The 23,303-nt window shown below is 51.1% G+C and overlaps 1 protein-coding gene and 1 pseudogene across 1 annotated transcript; one reads left to right on the plus strand and one right to left on the minus strand.

The window, feature by feature from the left end:
- Positions 1-6,898: 6,898 nt before the first annotated feature.
- LOC122687287 (WAS/WASL-interacting protein family member 2-like) lies at positions 6,899-22,931 on the minus strand. Its single transcript, XM_043892646.1, has 4 exons — positions 22,836-22,931; positions 22,638-22,794; positions 7,737-8,237; positions 6,899-6,975 (listed from the first exon to the last, which is right to left on the minus strand). The coding sequence occupies exons 1-4, from the start codon at positions 22,929-22,931 to the stop codon at positions 6,899-6,901; spliced, it is 831 nt and encodes a 276-aa protein (XP_043748581.1).
- LOC122687404 overlaps positions 22,618-23,303 on the plus strand; it is a 34,941-nt pseudogene continuing 34,255 nt past the window's right edge.

The following is a 23,303-nucleotide window of genomic DNA, read 5'->3' on the forward strand; positions in this document are numbered from 1 at the left end:
CAGTTACAAGCTGACCCCACAAGGTGCATCTGTCCCTCTGTCCCACAGAAGAGGAGACCAGGGATCAGAGAGGCCAGCGAGCTTGGCCTCGGCTCAGGGCCATCAGCGGAAGCACGGACACTGAACCAGGAACCTGCTGGTCGCTCTGCCCGCCATGGTGGTAGATCTGAGACTCTCCAGCTGGGAGAGTGGGGGACGATGAGACTGCCTGGTCTGGGGCTGGGACGCTCTGGGGCGGGCCCTGCCCTCTCTCCTTGGGCCACAGGAGCCAGCAGAATGACATGAGCCTGAATATCAGAACACCCTGCAAACTTCCAGCCCCCCTGCCCTCATTAACACCATCCCCCCCGCCGCCCCAGCTTGTCCCCAGGATTCCCATTAACTCCGTCACAGCGGGGGAGAAGGGACGCTGGCGGTCAGCTCCTCTTCTTAATTTAATTTCAGGGCTCGTTAGCATTCAGTAATTAAAGGCCATGAGAACACTCAACACCCCGGCAACGGCCCAGCACTGGGGCCTCAAACGGCCCTCAGCAGCTGCTGCTGGAGACAGTCCCTGCCCCATGGAGAAAAACCAGGCTCAGGCCAAGTGACAGAGTGCCAATTTCACAGATGAGAAGCCTGAGGGCCTACCAAGCCAAGGGACTCCAAGTGCACCCTTCCTCGGCCATTCAAACATCTCAGCCAGCACCAGGCAGGTCCTCCTTCAGCACTGAGCCTGGGTCCCCAGCACACCCATCTGTCCAAGGCCTCCACTGAGCTGAGCCTGCTGCCGCCACTGGGGTCCTCCAGGCTCCTCAGGTGGCCTCCTCTCCAGCCTCCCCATCCCAGGGGATAGAAGTCCAGCCTTCCCGCTGCCCCTGCCCAAACCTAGGGCCTCCCTGACATCCCTCCTTCTCTAACCAGGAAGTTGCACTGGAGCCGCACCCCCTCCCAGGTTCCTCTTGCATTTCCAGCACAGCTCATCTGGATTATTGCAATTGCCTTTAGCTCTCCTGGGCTTCCCTGGTGCCTCAGATGATAAAGAATCCACTTGCAATCTCCACCTGTTGGAGACCTGGATTCAGTCCCTGAGTCAGGAAGATCCCCTGGAGGAGGGCATGGCAACCCACTCCAGTATTCTTGTCTGGAGAATCCCATGGACAGAGGAGCCTGGCGGGCTCCAATCCATGGGATTGCAAAGAGTCAGACACGACTGGGCAACTGACACTTTCAATTTTTAGAGCCTCTGTGGAACCCGCGTCCAAATCTATTTTCAACCCATAACAGCAAACTGATCCTTCTAGACCAGTGCTTCTCAACCTTTCTTTCATTTTCTGCCCCTCAGCACCTAAGGAGTCTTTTTAGACATGTCTTCCTAGTTTGCTCCCCTCGAAATTTTAAGACCACAGATGAACTGTGCATCTCTGTGTGTGTATTTTATGTGTAGCTGTGCTTCAAGCATAACAAGTAAGATTTCTTCACTGAAATCTTAAGAACCAGACTTAAGAACCCCCCAAGAACCAGATTTTCCCCTTGGGGGTGAAATCAGCACCACCCCTATGAATGCAGGCTTTAAAGAATTATGAGACCCTGCCATTGCTCTGCTCCAAGCCCACCAAGGAACAAGCCAAAGTTCTGTTAGTTCGGTCCTACACATGGAACAGGCGTCCTTCACCTCCTGGGCTCCCCTCTTCAGAGTCTGCCCCGCACCCCTTCCCTGGGGGCTCTGTTTAAACCCCTCTCTGGTGGCCTCCCTCCCCTACCTGCCTGACACCCCCCGAGCCTCTCTGCAGCCCTGGATGGGAGCACTCCCGGGGGCCTGCGACCCCCACGCCCAGGGCACATCGCAGAGCAGAGAGCCCGTCTGAAAAGGAGCAACAACAGCTCAGCGACTCCCTGGAAAGCAGCAGAAGGCGCCTGGGGCTGGGACGGGAGGGCGGCAGGCCCTGCAGGACAGAGGACGGGGAGGGCGGCCCACACCCTTCTCCTGCCCCGGGTCCCACAGAACCTGCCTCCACGAGGCCTGCTCACAGCTCCCTCCTCTCGTTCTACAGGGTCTGGGGCCAGGGACCTGGGCGGTCACACTCCAGGGCCGGTTTAATGCTCTGCTGTTGTCATCCTGCTATTTTCCTGATTTTGAACAAGGGCCCCTGGTCTCATCTGGCTCTGGGCCTGCACAGTCTCGCCTGCAGAGGCTGTATCAACCGGGAGGCGCTAGACCGAGCCACGGGAGGAAACAGCCTCCGAATCTTAGGAGCTGGGGCAACGATGGGCGATTCTCACTCTCGCTGCAGGTGCCTCCAGGATGCAGGACGGTGGAGGAGGCACTCTCTCCGGGGCCACGGGTCACCGGGCAGAGGAAGGAAAGACTCCTGAGGGTCTTGTCCCAGCAGGAAGGCCTCTGGCCCAGAAGAGACGCATGTCACGGTGACCAGGACTTGCTGGCCAGCACTAGTCGCAGGCCCCACCTAAACACAGGGGGCCTAGAGAGCAGGCCCCACGCAGGGAAATTCCAGAAGCAGGAGCAGGAGACACTGGGTGAAGTGCACGCACCAGGGACTGCAGAGAGCCGCTCGGCCAGCCCACAGGCCGAGGCTGCGGCCCTGACCTGGGCTGGGAGCTCTTCATCAGGCTGGCTCCCGCCAGCCTCCACTGGCCCCCTCATCGTCATTCCAGGCTGAGGACAGGCCGCATCTAAGGGGGAGGGACGCAAAGTGGTCCTTGCAGCAACTCAATTAATCCTCCATCGGAAATGCTAACATGATCAATTTGGGGAGCCGGCCGACATCGCAACACAGTAATTAGGAACAAGTTTCAACTCCCGGCTTCCTTTGAAGATTGTAATTGCAATTAATTAAACAATCTCACTGTTCCTCAGAGTCTGTTCCCTAGGAAACTGGAGCAGAGGCAGGGGGTGGAGGGGCCCTGACCCCTGTTCCTAGCAGTGCAGGGATCAAACGGGAGCCGTCTCCTTGGAATATGGAAGGACGTGGAGTCTCCAGTCTCCCTGGGAATGCTGTGCTGGCTGGAAGGCAGAGGGAACCTGCCTCGGGTTCCGAGCTGACACCCCGACTCCTGTCCTCCCCCGGGGACCCCCAGGATGCCCAGCTTCCCTGCTCAGCAAGCTGACAGCCCCCGGTCACATTCATAACATTGAGAGCAGCCCCCACAAGCAGGTTCTAGGGGCAGAGGTCCCACGTGACCACTGACGGGTCACACCCTGCCCCACATGCTGCTGTACCAGCGGTGGTGTGGGTGTGAGTGACCTGGCGAGGCTGCTGGTGCCCCGAGTGAGGGATGTGGAGAGGAGGCGTGTGCTGGGCTCCAGGGTGGAGAAGGACAGAGGAGGAGATCCCCCCCTGGGTTAAGACAATGGGAGAAGGCTAGCTGCCAGAGAGTGGACAGTCCCAGCGGGAACAGCTGGCCCTCTGCAGGCTCTCACTGCATGCCAGGCCGACCCAGGGGCCTGAACAATGAGCTCTCCCACCTCCCCGCCCAGTGTCCCACCCAGAGGCACCGTGACGTGCTCCCACCTACCACTGAGGACCTGAGGCCCTAGATACGTGCTGACCGAGGGCTACAGGGCCGGTGCACAGAGGACCCAGCTTTCTGGCAGAGGTATGTTGTCTCCCGGAGCCTGGGAGGCAGACACTGCCCACCCCAGCGAGTACCAGGGCCCAATGTCACAGCAGTCAGCCCCAGCACAACACCCACAATATTCAGTGCAGACCACCAGGCTTGCCTCTGAGAATACAGCGGAGTCTTCTGGCAAGTCAGAGGGGGTGAAACGGTCTGCAGCATTCAAAAAAAGGTGTTTCTCTCCAATTTCCAAAAGTAATTGGAAGCATCATTTTTAAGATTTTATCCCCTTAGCCTAAGACTTGAAAGCCAGTCCAGGATAAAACAGCAAGGCCAGAAGTTAGAGGCGCCCTACCTGGGAGATCACGCCCGAGGAAAGCTAGGGCAGAGAGGCACAGGTGGGCTTTGAGCTCCCTAGCAGCCAGAGCAAAAAGGCCAGGCCAGGGCTTCATGGCTCTGTCTGTGAGGAGGGCAGCAGGAGACCCTGCATCCCAGGAGGGGCTGCCCAGACACTCATCCAAGGGGCAATGAGCAGAGGTCCTGAGGTCTCCCAACACTCCCCGCCCCCACAGGTTTCTTGATGCAGGAAGTCTCCCACCCCTGAATGCCCCGCCCCCGCACTGAGTGGGTGGTCAGGAGACAACTTAGATGATCAACCTTGCTTCACATGAAAGAGTAGAGGTCCCGCTGTGGCCATTTCTGACCCAAGCTTCTCTCCAGGAACAGCGTACTTAATTGGAAGAGAAAATGCATGATTTAGCAAAAAAAAGTCAACCCAGGGGCCACACCCCAGGGCTCACACCTCCTGGCTGTGATGGACATGGGAGTCACCTCCCCAACATCCCTTCCAGTCCCCTCAAGCTGATCCAGGATACTGTTCCTGGCCTTATTCTTAGAATCCAATCAGGGTAACCCCACCCACTGGTCATAGGGATTGGTTCAGGAAATACATGCCTAGGTCAGTGAGTACAGGATACTGTCTGATTTAGGACTAGACACGTGACCCTACTGGACCAATGGGCCATTCAGGGAGGCTTCTTGGGGCTTGAGATGGATCCATTCTTCCATGAGAGCTCTGGGAAGTCAGTGGCCAGGGAGAATGAAAAGTCAGGAGGTGCATCAGGCATGCTGTCATCATTAAGGAAGCTAGTCGGAGGGATAGACCCAATCTTGAGCTCCTGGATCAAACCTTACCTGAAGCTCAGCTTATTTCTGGATCTTCCAGTTACATGAACCATTCTTTTTAACTTTCTCCCATTTAAGCCTGTTGTAGCCAGGCCTTTCGTGGCTATAATGTGGAGTTCTAATAACATGCTGGCTTATGCTCTTGGGCATGTCCCTTCCCCTCTCTAGGCCCCAGGGCCCTCTTCCACCCACTGACCTCATGGAACTACAGGGCGGATGAAAAGATGCAGTAAGCATGAAAGGGCTTTGGGATCCTAGACTCTTGTGGGGAAAGCGTCTTCCCCATAAATGGAAGGCTATTTATCAGACAATGAGAGTCTCTTCTTGCTCATTGTGCTCTGGCCTTGCACCCGCTGCTTCCAGTCCTGTGACCTTTGAAGCTTTATTTTTAATTGCTCAGCCTTTGCACAGTCTGTCCCCTCTGCCTGGAGCCCCCTCCCCAAAAGTTCAAGTGACGGGTCCTCCTCACTCTTCCAACCTCAGATGTCACCTCCTCCAAGACGCCCTCATGACCACTTTGTTTGAAATAGGACCTGTCCTTACTCATTTTCTTCATAGTACTTACTGCTGTTTTTATTTTTTTAGTCATGTTTGTTTCTTTAGTAGGTTACTTATTTGGTTACTTATCTTTCTCCCCTTGGTCAGTACTTCTCAGACTAGAGGTGGTAAAGGGCCACATTTTTATTTCCAACATGTCATAGACAGATACTTCCATGTGTGCATGCTAAGTCGCTCAGTGGTGTCCGACTCTTTGCGACCCCATGGACTGTAGCCCACCATGCTCCTCTGTCGATGGGATTCTCCAGGCAAGAATACTAGAGTGGGTTGCCATGTTCTCCTCCAGGGGATCTTCTGGACCCAGGAATCAAACCCACATCTCTTATGTCTCCTGCATTGGCAGGCAGATTCTTTACCACTAGTGCCACCTGGGAAGCCCCAATACCTCCATGCTGCTGCTGCTAAGTCACTTCAGTCATGTCCGACCCTGTGCGACCCCATAGATGGCAGCCTACCAGGCTCCTCCGTCCCTGGAATTCTCCAGGCAAGAACACTGGAGTGGGTTGCCATTTCCTTCCCCAATGCATGAAAGTGAAAAGTGAAAGGGAAATTGCTCAGTCATGTCCAACTCTTTGTGACCTCATGAACTGCAGCCCACCAGGCTCCTCCGTCCATGGGATTTTCCAGGCAACAGTACTGGAGTGGGTTGCCATTGCCATAAACTACATTAAAAATACATTTCTAGAAAAATTTCTATTTAAGGAATATACTAAATATAAACTCCAAATTCTTATCACACTTTACAGTTATAAAGCTACTCTGGCACCTTATAAAAGTTTCTAAACAGTTCCTCCCCATGTATGCTGTTTTTGGGTGAATTGCAGGCTCGGTCCCCACAGCACAAGGGAGGCAGAGTTTAAACACTGGCTTCCCCGTCCTGGAGGCGGGCTGGCGTTGCGGCTGTCCCCATGCGGTCTCCCAGGGTTCCCGGAGGGGCTTCCATACACCTGCAGGCCTACCTAGCTGCATAGCCGCCCCCCACTGGCTTCCTTCCCTTCTCTCTCTCACCTCCTCACTCCCCTACCTATGTTTCCAAGGGTCACCTCCCGCATCAGTCACCTGCACTCAAATCCACGTTTAGGGCCTGCTTCTGGGGAAACCCGAACAATTAGTATTCAACACAGGGATATTGACAGAATCCTTTAACAGAATCATTTCTGTTACCCTGTCAGGATTCACACGCATGAGGATTGCGGTGTAACCACCGCACATGTCTATAAAATTGGAGAGATGGGACCACAAGTGGAAAGGAATCTGGAGCAGGGTCAGGGGTCTTGTGGGGTCCCCACCAGAGAAGGGGGAAGCTAAGGACCCCTCTTGCAGAGGCTGAGCCCCTGTCCTCCAGAGCTGAGCATTTCTTGTCACTGGTTCTCCTGCACACCAAGCAAGACTTTGGAAAAACCATCTCTGCCCACCACCAGGAAGCAATAAATAACTCCCGGATTAGAAGAAAGGGATAAAAAAAAAAAAAAAAGCTCTGATTCCATCTGTACTTGAGTAAGAATGTGCCCTCCAGCCCCCTGCCTCCTGCACGCCTCGGATCCAAGCCCCCAACAAGAGGAAAGCTGAGCCTTGGCCGGCAGGTGGGAGAAGAAGGTCACCCGGGCCCCGCGTCCAGCGGCTCTGCCGGCACCAGGAGTCCACGATAGACTGGCCTCTGACAGGGCTTCTCACCTACAGAGGGAGACACCCAGGATGGAGGCCAGGTCACCAACGGCCTCAGCCGATCTCTCAGCCCCATAAGAGGGGTGGGGGTGGGAGTGGGGGGCAGGAGGACCCTCTTCTCTGCAGAGACAGCACAGAGGGCTGGCAGGAAAGCAGCGGCCTGGGGACTGAGCTCCCCGTGTGATGCTTGTGTCCTGGCTCCTGTTTTCCCATCACATCCTCCCCGCCCCCTCCTGCCCTGTGCTCCTTCCCTCCCATCTCTCCATCCGCGCCCCTCACCCGACCCTGATGCCCCTCTGTCCTGGAAGACAGGACCCCTGCTGAACTTGCAGTCACAAGGGAAGCAAATCGCAGGTGCTCCCGGGAGCGCTGGGACCCAGGGTCCTCACCTGCAGCATGGGGGCGCTAATGCCCACCAAGAGGCTGTGACCAGGGTCCCAGAGGGCCACCCCCCGCCCCACTATCCCAGGTCCTCTCCCCGCCGCGAGGGCCACCCACCCCACCCCCCACTATCCTAGGTCCTCTCCCCGCCACGAGGGCCACCCACCTCCCTACTATCCCAGGTCCTCTCCCCCTCACAGCTGCTCCCGGCCTAGCCAGCCCATCAAGGCTGCCACTCTGACTTCCCGCCTTGATTTATTAGCCACTTGGGACAAAGTGGACATCCCACAACACCGCGGACCCGGCCCCCGGGGCTCTGCTGGCACCAGACGCCCGCCCAGGTGTGTCTGGCAAAGAGCCTCGGGGCGGGAGAAGCAGAGGCACTGCACGCTTTATTGACAATCTCGGGACTGCGCTAGCCAGCCAGGGGGCGCCCCCGCTGGGGGAAGCGGCCTCGGGCCCAGGGAAGGCGCTGCCCGCTGCGGCGGACGCGGGCGCCAGCAGCACCAGGCCGGGCTGGGGGCCGGCGCCCGCGTGCGCGTAGCTCAGCGCCAGCTGCTCCAGGCGCCGCTTGCGCAGCGCCGCCCGCGCCGTGCTGTGCAGGGGCCGCAGCAGCGCGGGGGGCGGCGCGCCCGGGCCCCGCAGCAGGAAGTCGAAGCCCGTGCGGTCGTGCGGGTCATAGAAGAGCGGCCCGCGAGCCGGGTCGGGCCCCGGCTGCCAGGCGAACGGGAAGGGCAGCGTGAAGTCCTCTGTGAGCACGCGGATGGCGAAGTCGTTCTCCTTGCCCAGCGCGCGGTAGGCGCGCCCGATGCCGCGGAAGTGCGCCTCCCACAGCTGCGCGTCCCCGCCGTAGATGTCCGGGAACGGGGGCTCCTGGGGCGCAGCGGGGCCTGCCGTCAGGGATCGGAGCGGCCAGAGATAAGCGACTCCCGCAGCCACCCCCGCTGAGCCAGAGAGGCCAAGAGGGGCGACGTGGAGACAGAGAAGGGAGGGGTACCGGAGAGGGAGACTAATTTCCAGGGACAGCGCTAAGGAGCTGTGAGCGGCAGAAAGGCCCGGAGGGGTGTGTTAGAATATAGCCACTACATACTATTTGGGCGGAAAGTTTCAGAAGAGGAGGAGTCTGGATAGCTTTGCGGGGACCTCGCAGAGCCTGCTGTGGACCTGGGGTCATCCCCAGAGAGCAGGGGTGACCTGATGACTCTCAGTGGAAAGTCGATCCTGGGCCTTGGCAGAGGATGGACTGCGGGGAAGGGGGACAGAGCCAGGTGAGGGTGAATTCGAAGGAGGACTCAGCAGGGCCAGCATGGAGGGGCCAGAGCCTGCCTTGTGTCAACAGATGGGGGGAGGGGGGAGCCCTGCCTGGGCACGGGGATCTGGGACCCAGGGGGCTGACCAGCTTGACCAGCTTCACCAGGGAGAAGGATCTGGTTGGAAGCTGGGCTGGTGCTGTGTCCGTGGGACACCCCCTTCCCCCTCACTCCAGGAGCACATTCCAGGAGAAATGGGTACGTGGCTGATCGCTGACTCACACATGGATTCCCAGGAGGTGGGGGGTCTGGTGAAATCCAGGGGTCCGCTCTCAGATATCACGTGTGTATGGATGCAGCACTGTGCCCCTGGGTGGGGGCCTCTGCACCCGTGAGGCCCATCCATCCATGGTCCCAGGCAGCAGCCCAAGCTGCCACTCCAAGTCCACACCTTCTATGAGCTGCTAGGAGAGACCCTTCCCCCTTGCCCCCTTCCTTCCTTCAGCAAAGTGCTTAGCTCTGGGGATACTGAACTCAACGATGCAACCATGGGCCCTCCCTGGGTATAGATAAGCCTCTGGGGACACAGGACCACCTGGGCAGCTCCTTGGAGACAAGGCAGGACTCAGGGGGAGGGCCTGGGAGGAGGTGATGGATGAACCCATACAAGGCTCTGAGTGTGAGTTCTTAGGTCCTCCCCCCACACCCCTGTGAGGGGCAACACCACTCAGTCTGTTTTCCTGGTGAGAATGCAGACCCAGGGAGGCCCGCCCTGAACTGATGGCCGCAGGCGCGCCCCCATGCCCACCCTCCTGCTAGGGGCCCCTGGACGATGACTCTCCTCCCCTGATAAGTACCCTGGGGCATCTGCTGTGCGCCAGGCTCCGCCACAGCTGTGTACCGCACACACTCGGCTTCTCCCAGGCCAGGGACAGGAGCCAGCAGACCTGGGTCAGAGGTGCTTCCTTCACCTGGGAGAGCGTGGTCTGGGTTCTGGATTCCCTGAGCCTCAGTTTCCCCATCTGAAAAATGGAAACAGTTGAACCTGTTCTGCCATCCTTGTGGATAAGGAGGTCATGAACCTTTGTGAACCTCTTTGTCAGGTCCTCCTGTGACCCGCTTTGTCAGTGGGAAGTGCCTTCCTAGCTCAGGACCAAAGCGGTTGCTTCCAGAATCACAGACCCAGGTGGACTGGCTCTGAGCAGGGTGTGAGGCCAGAGGGGCTGGCTCGGGGCCCACTGCACTCAGCACCTTGGACAGGTCCGAGGCAGCCTTGCAGGAGCCTCAGATTTGGATGGCAGAATGGCTGTGACCCCACCCCGGGAGCCTGTCCTGTCCACCGGGACACCTCCTCCCTGAAGGCCTCCAGGGTGAGTGGCCGGAGGCACAGTACTGCACTGGTGTCCACAGCACTGGCCCGGCCTCACACTTAGTACCAGCAGGCGGTGGGCTGTGCAGAGGCGCTTTGGGGTGTTGCTGTGGGCCAGGAGTGAAAGTTGTGGAGAAGAGGGGAGGGCCCCCGGGGGGGCAGGAGAGGACTGACCACCCCTGAGTGGCAGTTAGCCAGGTGGGTCTGGTGGTTGCAGAGCAGACAGCTGAGGGGTAGGGGCCGCCACTCAGACCACAAGGCGGCCAGGGCAGCAATCCAGGGCAGAGGGGCTGGGGGCTCAGCGGAGAGAAGTGCTGCTTCTACATGTGTCTTGAAGAGGGAGCCCACAGGCTCTGCCGATGGAGGGGCTGGTGGGGGAAGGGGAGGGGAGCAAAGGGAAGACTCGCAGTTTCTGGCCTGAGCCACTGGAGGAAAGGAAGCCCCATATACTGAGAGGAGCAACTTGGGGCTAGGGGCTCAAGAGTCTAATTCTGGACCGGTGATGCCTTCAGATAGGCCGGGGAAGAGGTGCAGAGGAGAGTTAGCTAGAGTCTTGGCTTGAGGTGGGGGGCTCCAGGCTGAAGACAGACAGACTCCTGGGAGATGGTGGCATTTAAAGCCACAGGGGATCCCCCGGTGGTCCAGTAGTTAGGACCCATGCTCTCACTGCCTCAGAACTGGACGTGATCGTGAGACAGAGAGGGAAGAAGCCTGAGCAGCCGGCCTGGGCCCCCAGCTTCCCCAGGTCAGGGAGAGAAGGTGGAGCAGCAGTGATGCGAGAGGAGAAGGGCAGGCTGGGGCTCTGGGAGTCAGCGGGGAGGGGGCCCTGGGCCCTGAGCTGCCCCTTCGAATACACTGCGTGTGTCTCTCAGTCGTGTCCGGCTCTGTGCCACCCCATGGACCGTAGCCCGCCAGGTTCCTCCGTCCATGGGATTCTTCAGGCAAGAATACTGGAGTGGGTTGCCATGCCCTCCTCCAGGGGATCTTCACAATCCAGCGATCAAACCCACGTCTCCTATGTCTCCTGCATTGGCAGGCGGGTTCTTTACCACTAGCACCACCTGGGAAGCCCCTGAGCTGCTGATGGGTCATGTCAAAGGGCACCTGAGAACTGACCTCAGGTTCGGCAGCGTGGAGGTCACCCCTGACCCTGACCAGAGCTGCTGTGGCCAAGTCCAGGAATGAAGGGCTGGGTCCACTGCATTCCAGAGCAAATGGGAGGGAAAGACTGGGAGGCAGCACGTACGTATAAATAACCTTTTCCAGGAGTTTTGCTAAAAATGGGGAGCAGAGAAATAGGGCAGTAGCTACAAGGGAAGTGGGGTCAGGAGACAGGATGTGTAGCTGCATGCTTTTATGTCGATGAGAAAGATCTCGTAAAGAGAAAATGTCAGAATGCGGGAGAGGAGGGTGGAGAGGTGCTGGAGTGACGGCCGTGGGCAGGCAAGGCTGGGCCGCGGCTGGGAGGGGGTGGTTCATGCAGGAGCAGGCGGGGGAGCACGGGGCCCGCGGGCCCAGGTGCAGTGGGGGGACAGTTTTATGGAACTGTTAAGCCCATAATGGGCTTCCGTGGTGGTTCAGCGTTAAAGAATTTGCCTGCGATGCAGGATAAGAATATACAACCAGAAGCATTTCTCCCAGTGTTTTTTGTTGTTGTTGTTCTTTAATAAGCACATACGTGGACTTCCTAGATAGAGCTAGTGGTGAAGGACCCGTCTGCCAATGCAGGAGATATCAGAGACATGTAAGTTTGATCACTAGGTCAAGAAGATCCGCTGGAGGAGGGAATGGCAACCCACTCCAGTATTCTTGCCTGGAGAATCCCAGGGCCAGAAGAGCCAGGGGGACTACAGTCCATGGGATCACACAGAGTCGGACAGGACTGAAGTGACTTAGTATGCATCCACACAAGCCTTTTATCATGGAAGACTCCCTGATACATCCAAAATAGTGTCCTTATTAAGTGGCATACATTTATTGTCCTTTTTTTTTTAAAGGTCATCTTCTACCTCAGTGTCACCCCTAGAGGGCCAAATTCTTTGTTTTGTTAATCGATGTATCTCTAGTGCCTAGTTGGAAAGTAGCAGGCCCCCAATAAATATTCATGAAAGGATGAATGTGTATTATGAAGACATTACAAATTACTCTGCCAAAAACAATGACAGAGAATGATGTTCAAGCTATGTTGTTAAATGAAGAAAGCACACTTTAGAAAGCTGCCTGCTTAGCATGGTTTCATTTTAATATCATACACATGTAATTTATCTTTATTAAAATAAAGCTTAGAGAACAAAAATAAATAAATCTTGGAAAGATATGCAACAAAATACTAATAGTGGGTGGCTCTGGAGGTGAGATTTTGATTTCTCATATATGTGTATTTTCTAATTTCTCTTTAGTGAATATGTATTACCTCTGTAAGAGAAAAAAGACAATACATTTATCAAAAGTTAATAGAACATATTTTCCTGTAACTTATAACTGACTGTTATGTTAAGAGAGAAAAAAACACGTTATTTGTCCTTTTCACTGGGGAATGGTAGGAAATACAGTGAATGGGCAGTCTCTTGGAGCCCAGTGACTGAGAGCACAGCCCATGGAATCCGCCCAGCCTGGATTCAAACCCTCATGTGTCACTTTCTAGATTTGTCATCTCAGGCGTACTTGCCAATTGTACTGAGTCTCAGCTTCTTGTCTGTACAACGGGCCAACGGTACACACAGGGCTTGGGCCTGCCTTCCATCGCTGGCCCAGGCTGGAATTTGGTTCTTTTGAGCTCAGTGATTAGACACCAAAGGTCAAGGACCAATCCAAGGATCTGACTCTTCTTTAGTCTCTGGTTAAGAACAGGCCAGGCAACATCCAGAGTACCCCATGCATTGCTTCTCGGCCTGGGCAAGGACAGGCAGCCGGAAATAATGAGGCACTTCCTGCAAGTGCCGAAGTTTTAATAGGACCTCAAAACACTCACTGATCAAGAGAAATAATATTTGGATGGAATATTTTTAATAAATATATGTTCAAAAATCTATAATGAACAACATGTTAACAACTTCAACAGAGACAGATAAGCATTGCTAATTCCTCCTTTGTTTCAGGCTCCATTATGGCTCAGCATGGCACTGCTCCCAGCCCACAGACTGAGGGTGGGGAAGCGTCAATTATTCAAATCATTATTAATTGCTACTTACTTATAATTAATTATCTAAATTGTCCTGAGTCTCAGAACGAGCATTGCTCTTTTTGTGATTGTTTGGCCCTCAGTCAAGGCCCTGTAAGGATACCTGTGTGTGTGTGTGTGTGTGTGTGTGTGTGTGTTTCAGTGACTCAGTTTTGTCTGACTCTTTGTGACTCTACGGTAGGGAATGTGTATTTTTCTGATCCTATTTATTTCTTTCTCCTCAGTAGATACCTCATCACAGTTGCTACCTAGACACAACCTTATCTTGTTGAAGACCCTGAGGGGCAAGTTTCTTCCTATTCTTTTATAGAAACATAATGCCAGCAAAGCAGTATTTCTACTTAAAAGAGGGCTAAACAGAACTTGCAGATGTTGCAAACTCCTCCCCTGATGCTTCTAGGGAAGGGCACACAGACCTTGGCATATACCTTGTTTCAGAAACAGGCAATAGCAAACAGCGTGTTCATTCCACCTACTTCCCTGGAGAAGGGAAGATCCTTGTGAGATGGGATCAGATGGGCCATTGGTCCCAAGTGGAGAGTTTCCCTGAAGGGCTTTCATATTACTGTATTATGGGGGTGGTTTGTGGATATTTCTTCTGCACATCAAACACTTCACAGTATACATTCACATGGAAATCGCTAGTTAAATGTAGCAGCTGTAGAGCTTCCCCGGTGGCTCATTGGTAAAGAATCCACCTGCCAAAGCAAGAGACAGGAGTTTGATCCCTGGCCCCAGAGGGTATCACATGCCATGGGGCAACTAGGCTGGCGTGCCCCAGCTATTGAGCCTGTACCCTACAGCAGGGGAGCCGCAACTACTGAAGCCCGTGTGCCTGGAGGCTGTGCTCCACGACAAGAGAAGCCACCACAAGGAGAAGCCCATGCACCACAATGAAGAGTAGCCCTCTTAGCCACAATTTATAGAATAGCCTGTGCAGCAATAAAGATCCAACACAGTCAGAAGTAAATAAAGGGGAAAAAAGTAGCAGCAATAATAATGTTTGGAGTTTTGTTTTCATCAGTGGTTTCGTTTTACAGGACACTTTTTTTTTGTGCTGAAACCATAGATTCTAAGTTGCTCTGTCAAGGTAATCACCAGAAAAATAAGCTATTCTTAGCATATAAACTTTAGGAAATTTCTCCTACTACTCTTCTCCATTTAATGTATTATATGTTGTTTTCAAGACACAGTCTGCCTGCAGTGCAGGAGATCCAGATTCGATTCCTGGGAGGGAAAGATCCCCTGGAGAAGGAAATGGGCACCCACTCCAGTATTCTTGCCTGAAGAATCCCATGGACAGAGGAGCCTGGCGGGCTACAGTCCATGGGGGTTGCAAGAGTTGGACATGACCGAGCAACTAACAACTATCATCATGTTGTTTTCAAACACATAAGTGGAGACATCACAAAATGAACATAACCTATGGCAAATTTGTTTCTGCACAAATCTGTGTTTTTTTCTAGCTACCAAAAACCTCAGAGACCAAGCGGGGAAAGGAATTGTTTGAATGACAGATAGTGCATAAGACTTAGATTTGGTTACAGTATAAGTTTAGCATAATACATTATAAGGTGATGGCCTGGATGATCTTCAGAGGTTGATGAACTTCGGTGAATAAGTTAACTTTGAGGTTTTTTGTTTTTTTTTTCTGATTTAAGGAATGTTGCTCACCATACCTCTCCCTTCCTCCTCTGTATTTTTAGATTAATACACTTACTAGGGAAGCAAAATACAGCGGGATTACATACCTGCATCCAGTAAGGAGTCTGACTCTCCTGAGACCACCACGCGCTGATGCTGTCTGGCTAGTCCCAGATGTCCCAGCCTTCAGAGACGAGGCATCTGACGGGAGAGTGAGGAACTCAGCTGACAGCCAGAACAGACCCTCCAGCTGCGTGGCCCTGCATGAACCGTGTCCAGCAGCTAGATCCATTCCAAATGAGGCCCGAACTCTTCTGGGTCAGAGAGGGGTGGTCCCCACCGTGCCCTGCCTGTGAGGACCCACAAAATTGTGAGCATTAGAAAACGACTGTTGTTTACATAGATTTTCACTGGTGTACAGTTGCTTTACAATCTCATGTTAGTTTCTATTGTACAGCAAAGTGAATCAGTTATATGCATACATATGTCCCCTCACTTTTGGGCTGCTGTCCCATTTAGGCTCCACAGAGCACTGAGTAGGTTTCCCTGTGCTACATTAGTTATCTATTTTATACACAGTAGTGTATATATATCAACCCCAATCTCCCAACCCATCCCACCACCTCCCCTTCCCCCTTGGCGTCCCCACATCTCTTCTCTATGTCTGTATCTCTATTTTTGCCTTGTAAATATCGTCATCTATACCATTGGAAAATGACGATTGTTTTTAAAAAATGCTCTAGAGGAACAGAAACTAGAAGGAGAGGCACACACACACACACACACAAAAAAAAAAAAAAAAATAGAGAAGGCTGAAAAGTAAAGAATAATTGTATCAGTTCTCAAACTGTGATTGCTGGTACACTTAGTCCAACTTTTTCATTTTTCCAACTTTTATCATTCATTTAGTCATTCAAGAAAAAACATATTGAGCCTGCTGCAAGCCAGGCAGTATACTTTGTGCTGGGGATCCCAAAAAGCTGAATAAAATAGCTCTGTCCTCAGGGGAATGGCTAGTTTAAAGAGGATGTCAAGCTATTACCATGCAATGGGATACAAGGCTGCTTTAGAGAAGGAACTGATTGCCCTGAAGATGCAGAGCTTTCCTAGTTTTAATAGTCAGAGAGCACTGCAGAGAAGGTTCTGCTTGAGATAAGCCTCAAAAGAATGAGTAGAGGTTTACCAGATGGCCAAGGTGGGACAGGGCAAATTCTATCACTACAAAGAACAGTGAATTCATTTTTGGGACAGTAGCTTCAGCTGTTCCTGTGGTCTCGATTTTTCCTTGTGTCTCCTGGGTAAAGCATTGATTGCATAACCAGAGAATTACTTTCAGATGAGTATTTGGTTTTATCTGCATGATAAGTATGACTGGAAAAAACAGGTCATGGGGTGTATGGCCTTACTCAACCCGGGCTTGTCAAACAAGTGCCCTACATAAGCTAAACTTACTCAACATACGGGACAAGGCCTTAGCCCTCCCTTCCCCCTACACCCCCACCCTCAATGTAACCTGTGTTATTGGCTTGTTTGTTTTTTTTCCAAGTGTGCTGTCTATTCAAATCTGACTCTTCAGACAAGTTCCCTGGCCCCTACCTCCTTCCAGTTTGCTGTCTTAATCCCTTTTGATAGAAAAGTTCTAGAAGTCTTTCAGGGTGAATGCCATGCTATGAGAATAAAAATTGATTTGTCTCCAGAAAAGGGCAATAGATTCATATGAGAAACATTTCATGTCCTAAAAATCCATGAGCTTTGTTTCTAGGAGACAAACTTGGTGAAACAGACATCTTCAGACTTTTCCCTACTGCCAAGTTTAATGAAACTCCTTTTTCTGCAGTGTTTCTAACATCAACTTTGTTTCAGGAGGCCGTTGTCAAAAAGGCTAGGAGAAACTGAGGGGGACATGGTGAACCACTGCAAGAAAATGGTTCTAACTTCAATAAGGCAACTTGGCCAAGGATTCCGTTTTAAGTGTATAAAATTAAAGGGAAGTGCAGAGAATAAACGTCTTAAAACATCCCAAGATAACACACAAGGGAAACAAGTGGAAATAGTGAAATTTGGAAATGCTGGGGGGAAAGAGCGTTGGCATGATTAAGAACAAACAACTGAAAGCATCCACTGTGAGTGTTTTTAAAAATCTCTCTGCCTTGTTCTAAGTGGATTTGGCAGTGAATTATTTCCTGGGTAAGTATAGAGGGGAGGAGCTCTCTTATGAGACCAGTTAAGTACAGACCACATACTGTTACAGTCTTTGGAGCTAGGAGCAGCTGGCATCTGCTTTAGGAAACCAGCAGCCTGAACAAGGCACTTCCAGAAGAGAACGGCTCCTCTACCTTCTCTTGGAGGTGATCAGAGGAAGCACTGGTGGGCTGAGAAAGATTTGAGATTTCCTATCATACTTAGACAAATGGAACTAGAAGTAAATAAACCATTAAATGGCAGAGGAAAGTGATGGCCCCAAGAAGGCAAAAGGAAACCCCTTGACTCTTCTAGAACTGCAGACTTTTCCTAGAACTTGTCTGAGAAAATGCTTCAATATTTGGGACAGTGACTTGTCCAGTGAGCATTCATTGCCCTGATGGTATGGTAAACTAACGACTTTTTCATTTTTTTAGAGCATCATTTCAGCTAAATTTGCATTCTCATCTCAACAGACTCACTTGGCAGAAGGAAACCTAGATGGTGTGAGAAGAGAAAGAAGATGGGAGAACGGTTCAGAAGGAGTAGGGAAGGAAGAAAGCTGGAACAGACATGGGGTAGTTTATTACAATATGACTCCCAGTATTGTCTAATGCCCCCACTTACTCCAAAATCTGGATTATAATGTTCTGAAGTCGGGAATGAGAGAAGTCAAGTTGTTCCACATGAAATCAGGTATAATAGTAATTCTCAACTTTTTTGTTCACACATGCCACTGAGAATATGATGATAAGGGTAGACTCTACATCCAGAAAAAAAATGTACCTATTACACACAAAATCCTCTTTTATAAGACCAACAAGTTGTAATACTCAGGATAGAATCCAATTACTCACAACACACACATATAATATATAATCCTGTTTACTTGACCATTGTGGACTCTTTCTTGCATCTGACCTAGTTTCATTCTACAGTTTGTCTTTCTCCATTTTTTTGTGCTTTTAACTTAAGAAAAGATCATTATAGAACTCCTTGTATAACGTTTTCAAATATGCTTGCAAAAGGCTATGAAATTTTATCATGATCATTCTTGCTTTAAGTTGAAATTTCTCTAATCTTTCCTTACAGATATTTCCTTACAAAGCGTGCTTTCAATATCTAGTTTCAATGTCTAGTTCTCCCTTCTGCATTAGTTATTCAGCTATATAATTACATTTTCTGAGCCTCCCTTGCAGCTATGTATGCCCATGGGACTAAGCTTTAAGCCAATGATATGTAAGCACTGTGCTATGTGGATTTCTGAAAAAATCTCCCTTCTACTCCTCCACCCTACCGTCTAGAATGAAGACACAATAGCTGGAGATAAATAGACATCCTGGGCCATGAGCTTGAGGGGTGATGGATAAGACTGGTTTGTGGACTCCCTTATCAGAAGATAAATTTCATGAGAACAGGGACCTTGTTTTTCTTGGTCAAAGCAACCTAAACCTGAACCTAAAAAGTGTGGCTTATAGTAAGAGCTCGGGAGCGGGCATGCTGTCTCTTCAGTTGTATCCCACTCTGTGGGACGATATGGACTGTAGCCTGCCAGGCTCCTCTGTCCATGGGATTCTCCAGGCAAGAAGACTGGAGCGGGTTGTCATGCCCTCCTCCAGGGGATCTTCCTGACCCAGGGATTGAACCTGCATCTCCTGCATTGGCAGGCAGGTTTTCACCTCTAGCGCCACCTGGGAAGCCCAAGAGTTCAGATGCTGTGCTTAATTGCTCAGTCATGCCTGACTCTGCCACTCCATGGACTATAGCTTGCCAGGCTCTTCTGTCCATGAGGATTCTCCAGGCAAGAATACTGGAATGGGTTCTTTGCCCCACCCCAGGGATCAAGCCTAGGTCTCCCACATTGCAGGCAGATTCTTTACCTTCGGAGTCATCAGGGTATTGAACAGCCATTAAATGAATAAGTTGAATTAATGAATGCGTTTACTCCAGATCCATGTAAAACAGGGAATGTTCATACATCAGTTGGCATATGCAAATATCAGGTTCTATCCCAGAATCAGACTCTAGCTTAATTCAAACGTCTTTACTGCTCTGCTTCCCTTTTCTCTCCCAGATTTGCCACAGTCATAACAGGATAAGGTTTTTTCTCACTGCCCTCCAATGTTCTTCTAAAACAAAATATTTTCAAATCTATTAATACTTTCATAATGGTGCTTCTGAATAATTTTTCTGCTTAGCAAGTTTAAAATTCTTTAATTTTCAAGGTCATGCCTATCTATTTTTGTATGTGCCTGATGTTAAATGCAGGCAGTGTTTTGAAACTTAATCTTAGGCATTGTCCCAAGTCTATAAGAATCATCCAAAATGGTAGCTAATGACATTCCTAGGACTTCAGACAGTATTATTATTGTCATGGAATGTAGTCACTAGGTCCTAAGGATTTAACGAGAAGTTGTTCACTGAAACTGAACTTCCTTGAATCCTTTCCCATTCTACCATGGTTTCCCACATTTCAATATATTGCCTGTTTTTGTATCCAAACCTTACTTATATCTTTTAAACAATTAAATATTAATCATCTTTGCTTCCTTGATTTTTGAGGTGACCTTTCCATCCTGGTATCCTTTTAACAAAGGAGAATACTCCCTCTGGGTTTTTTTCCTTTCCTTTTGGTCTTATGTGTGATGAAAGGGTTTGTAACAGGTCACATTTTTGGCAATTACATGTAATTCCTTAATTTTTTAAAAAACTCTTCCCCCTTGAACGTTGTTGCTATTTCTTTTTACTATTTGGAGGAACAAATGTTCCCATCATTCACTTTTGTGACATACCTGTTTTATACCCTAGCTCCTTGGTTTTTTGCTCAAATTTATTTTCAACTTTTCTGATTTTGAGCGAAGCTATCATTTTCTTTTTATTAGGTATATCAAGCTTTTCTAGTGTTTAAACTTCTTTACACATTATCCTCACTTTCCTGGAGTAGCTTTCCAAACAGAAGCCTATTATAACAGAGAAAAATAGAGGTCATCAGATGAGCTCTTCTTAAACATCTTCTCTATCAGAAATGTCTCTATTCTGACAGACCCAGAACAGGCATCTGTCACCCAGGTCCTGTTTCCTTCCTTGCTTTTCTCTCAATCCAAAGCTAATCTATGTCTGCCCTGGAGGACATCCACTTCTGCCTTCTTGAGGACCTTGCTCTGTCAATTTTCCCATCTCCTCTAACCTCAAACTCGTTTTTTCTCCATCGGCTCATACCCTTTAACATATAAATATACTCACATTTTTTTTTCCATCTTAAAAAATCATTAACTGCACATTTCCTTCTAATGACTGGCACACCTCTCTTCTCAGTCAAATGTTTGGGAAGAAAATCCTTGTCTCCACTTTATCACCTCCTATTTCTTTCTTTTACTCACTGCTTGCCTTCCAGTTTGCACCCATCCTCAGTTACCCATGTACCACGGTCAGTGGTATTTGTAACTTTCCTGCCCTCTGGACAACACTGGACTCTGTTTGGGGAATGACAAATTAGAGCTTCTACTGGCCAGGTACTGTGTTAGGTGCTCTGTTCCAGAAAAGAGCAGATGTGATTTCTACCCTCATGGAACTCAGCTGATCAGCCACTTCTGGTTAATACACAGGTCCCTTGATTTCCACTTCTCCCTTTGGCAGGTTTACTTGAACGCCATTTAAATTTCCCTATTTGTGAAGTTCCCTCTCTTCCTCCCTTCATCCCTTTCCTTATTATACATGTCTTCTCGAGGCAATTACCTCTACACCCATGGCTTCAACTACTTTGTACGTACTCCAATGACAATTTTAATATTGTTCTCATTTAACAGTTTTAGTTTACATAGGACATGTCATTTACTAAAACCATAGATTCCAATTTGCTCCATGAAAAATACTATAGTCTTAACTGTCAGCACAGCGTTAGGGGATTTCCCCAACTACATTTTAAAATTGATTTAGTATGTGTTATTTTCAAAAACATAAGATGGGATATCACAAAATGGACTTGGCCTACAGAAGTTTACATCTAACTTTCAACTGGAGAGCTCTAATTCCATGCTGTCATTAACAGAGCCCCAGATGATCTTCCTCCTCAAACCTCTTCCTCTTTCTGCACTGTCTAGGAAAAAGCCACTGTGCTCTCCCTAGTTCCCTCAGTCAGAACCCTAGCAGCCATTTTTGCCTCTTTTTTCCCCCTCTTGCTCCGTATCTAGTCACCAAATGACCTCAAATCCTTTCCCACCACACCAGTCTCTGCCACTGCCTTCAGTTTAAACTCTCACTCCACTCTTAGATGAATAAAAAGTCTCTTCATTGCTCTTGTTTCTTCCATCAATCCTCCTTATTGTCCATAGTGACCTCACTCGAAACCACCTGATTGTGACTCCTTAACGTCACAACATTCAAAGGCTTTCATGTTTCTGGGGGGAAAAAAAATCAAGCTCTTTACCCCAGAACCTACTTTGGGGTTAGACAGATCTAGGTTTGAATTTCAGGTTCAAGTACTTGGCAGCAGTGTGAGTGACCTCAGACAACTGGACTTTCTAAGCCTTTGTTTTCTGCTGTGCCTGACGGAGCTCATCGAGGGCAGGGCTATTGCAGGAACACAGGGCCTAGAAAGTAGGAGGGAATAACCAATGTTGAACGAAGGGAAAGAATTTTAAAATCCACTTCAAAAAATTGTTCTCCCTTAGAGAAAATCCTATGCCACTTCCAATCAAATTTGACTTCTACCTTTCTTTTCTGATAATCACAATAAGGTGCCTTTGTGGATCCAAACAATCGGAGACCAAATCCTGGCCATACCCCTGTGCAATCATGTGACCTTGGGAACCTGTCTTTACCATCACCTTCATTAAATCAAAACCGCGGTGCTTCACTTTGCGACTCTTCAGTTTTGTATGAGAAAATCGTGCTTTATGCTTTATGTGACCGGTGAAAGTAGGGAAACCTGGAGACTCGTGCCGTGGAAGAGAGAAACAGCGAGAAAATCGAGTTGCTGAATCCCAGCGTTTCAGAGTTGGGAGGGAGGCGTTCGGCCCCTAATTTACCGAGGAGGAAGCGGAGGGGTGACGTGTCCTGGAGTCTCATTCAAGACACGGACACAGCTCTTTATTGAGGACCCGGGGGGTTGCTATGGTTACACTGAAGGCGGAAACTAACACTCTTTCGAAATCAATTTGAGAGGAGCATTTAGTTACAAAAACTGTCAACAATTCGGGTGTAACTAAGTTCGTTGAGGAATGCATCAAATGAGCTGTCAGACCCGGTGAAACCGAGTTGCTTAACGGAACTGACTCTTTACTAACAAGCCTTCTATAGGGTCCACTGACTCTCTAGCTTCGATTCACAAACTCCCGCAATGCTTCCCGAAGGACATGGAAAGCTCCGAGTGCCGCACGAGGAATGGAAACAGGAGTCCGGGGCGCGCCACTCAAGGGGCGGGGCAGTCGCGGGGTGGGGGCGGGGCATTGTGAGTCACGTGCCTGCTCTCTGAGGCGGGCGCGGGGAGGAAACTCTGTGTGTGATTGGTCCGTCGTAACCAGGAGACCGAAGGACGCCTTCCGGTTGGCAAGGGCCAGCCAGGCGAGCGGCTTTCAGTCGGGAGGCGGTGGCGGAAGGAGGAGGAGCTCCGAGCGCGCTCTCTCCCGGCAGTGGCTGTTCGTCTCAGCGCTTGTCGGGTCCCCACCCCTTTTAAATAAGCCGGGCTGGTCGCCGCCTTCACAGCCTAGTTGACTCCGGGGAGGCGGCGGCGGCGAGACAGCGGGGGTGCGGCCGGGCCCGGAGCCCTGCCCCGGGCCCGGCGGCGTGGCGGACAGGAGAGAGGCAGGCGAGGCCGCGTCTACCTGTGCGGCGCAGCCCCGGCATAGCCCGGGTCTGTCGGTGCCCGCCGCTCCATTGTTGGGGGAGGGGTTGGTCTCTGAGCTTGGCGGAGTCCGGGGCCGAGCGGAGGCGACGGCGGCGAGGAGCGGAGGCGCCCCATGGGGAACACGTTGAGTTGTTGTGTGTCCCCCAATGCCAGCCCCAAGTTGGGCCGGCGCGCGGGGTCGGCGGAGCCAGACTCCGAGTCTGAGGTCTCCGAGGCGGCGGCCGGAGACCCGGTGGCCGCAGCACCGGCGCCGGCTGCCGTGGAACCCACCGAGTTGGATTTCCGAGCGGGTGAAGGCCACCACCTGCAGCACATCACGACCGGGAGATGCCCGAAGGTAAGGAAGCGGCCGGCGCGCCTCGCCCCTCGCGGGGCCGGCCCCGTCTGCTCTCGGGCTTACCTCTGGCCTCCGCCGACCCCCAGGTCCCCCGGGAGGAAGCCGCCGCCTAGGGCTCCTTCCTGCCTGGAGTTGGCTCTCTCGGGGCT

The sequence above is a fragment of the Cervus elaphus genome, chromosome 31, assembly GCF_910594005.1.
Source record: "Cervus elaphus chromosome 31, mCerEla1.1, whole genome shotgun sequence".
Lineage (NCBI taxonomy): Eukaryota > Metazoa > Chordata > Mammalia > Artiodactyla > Cervidae > Cervus > Cervus elaphus.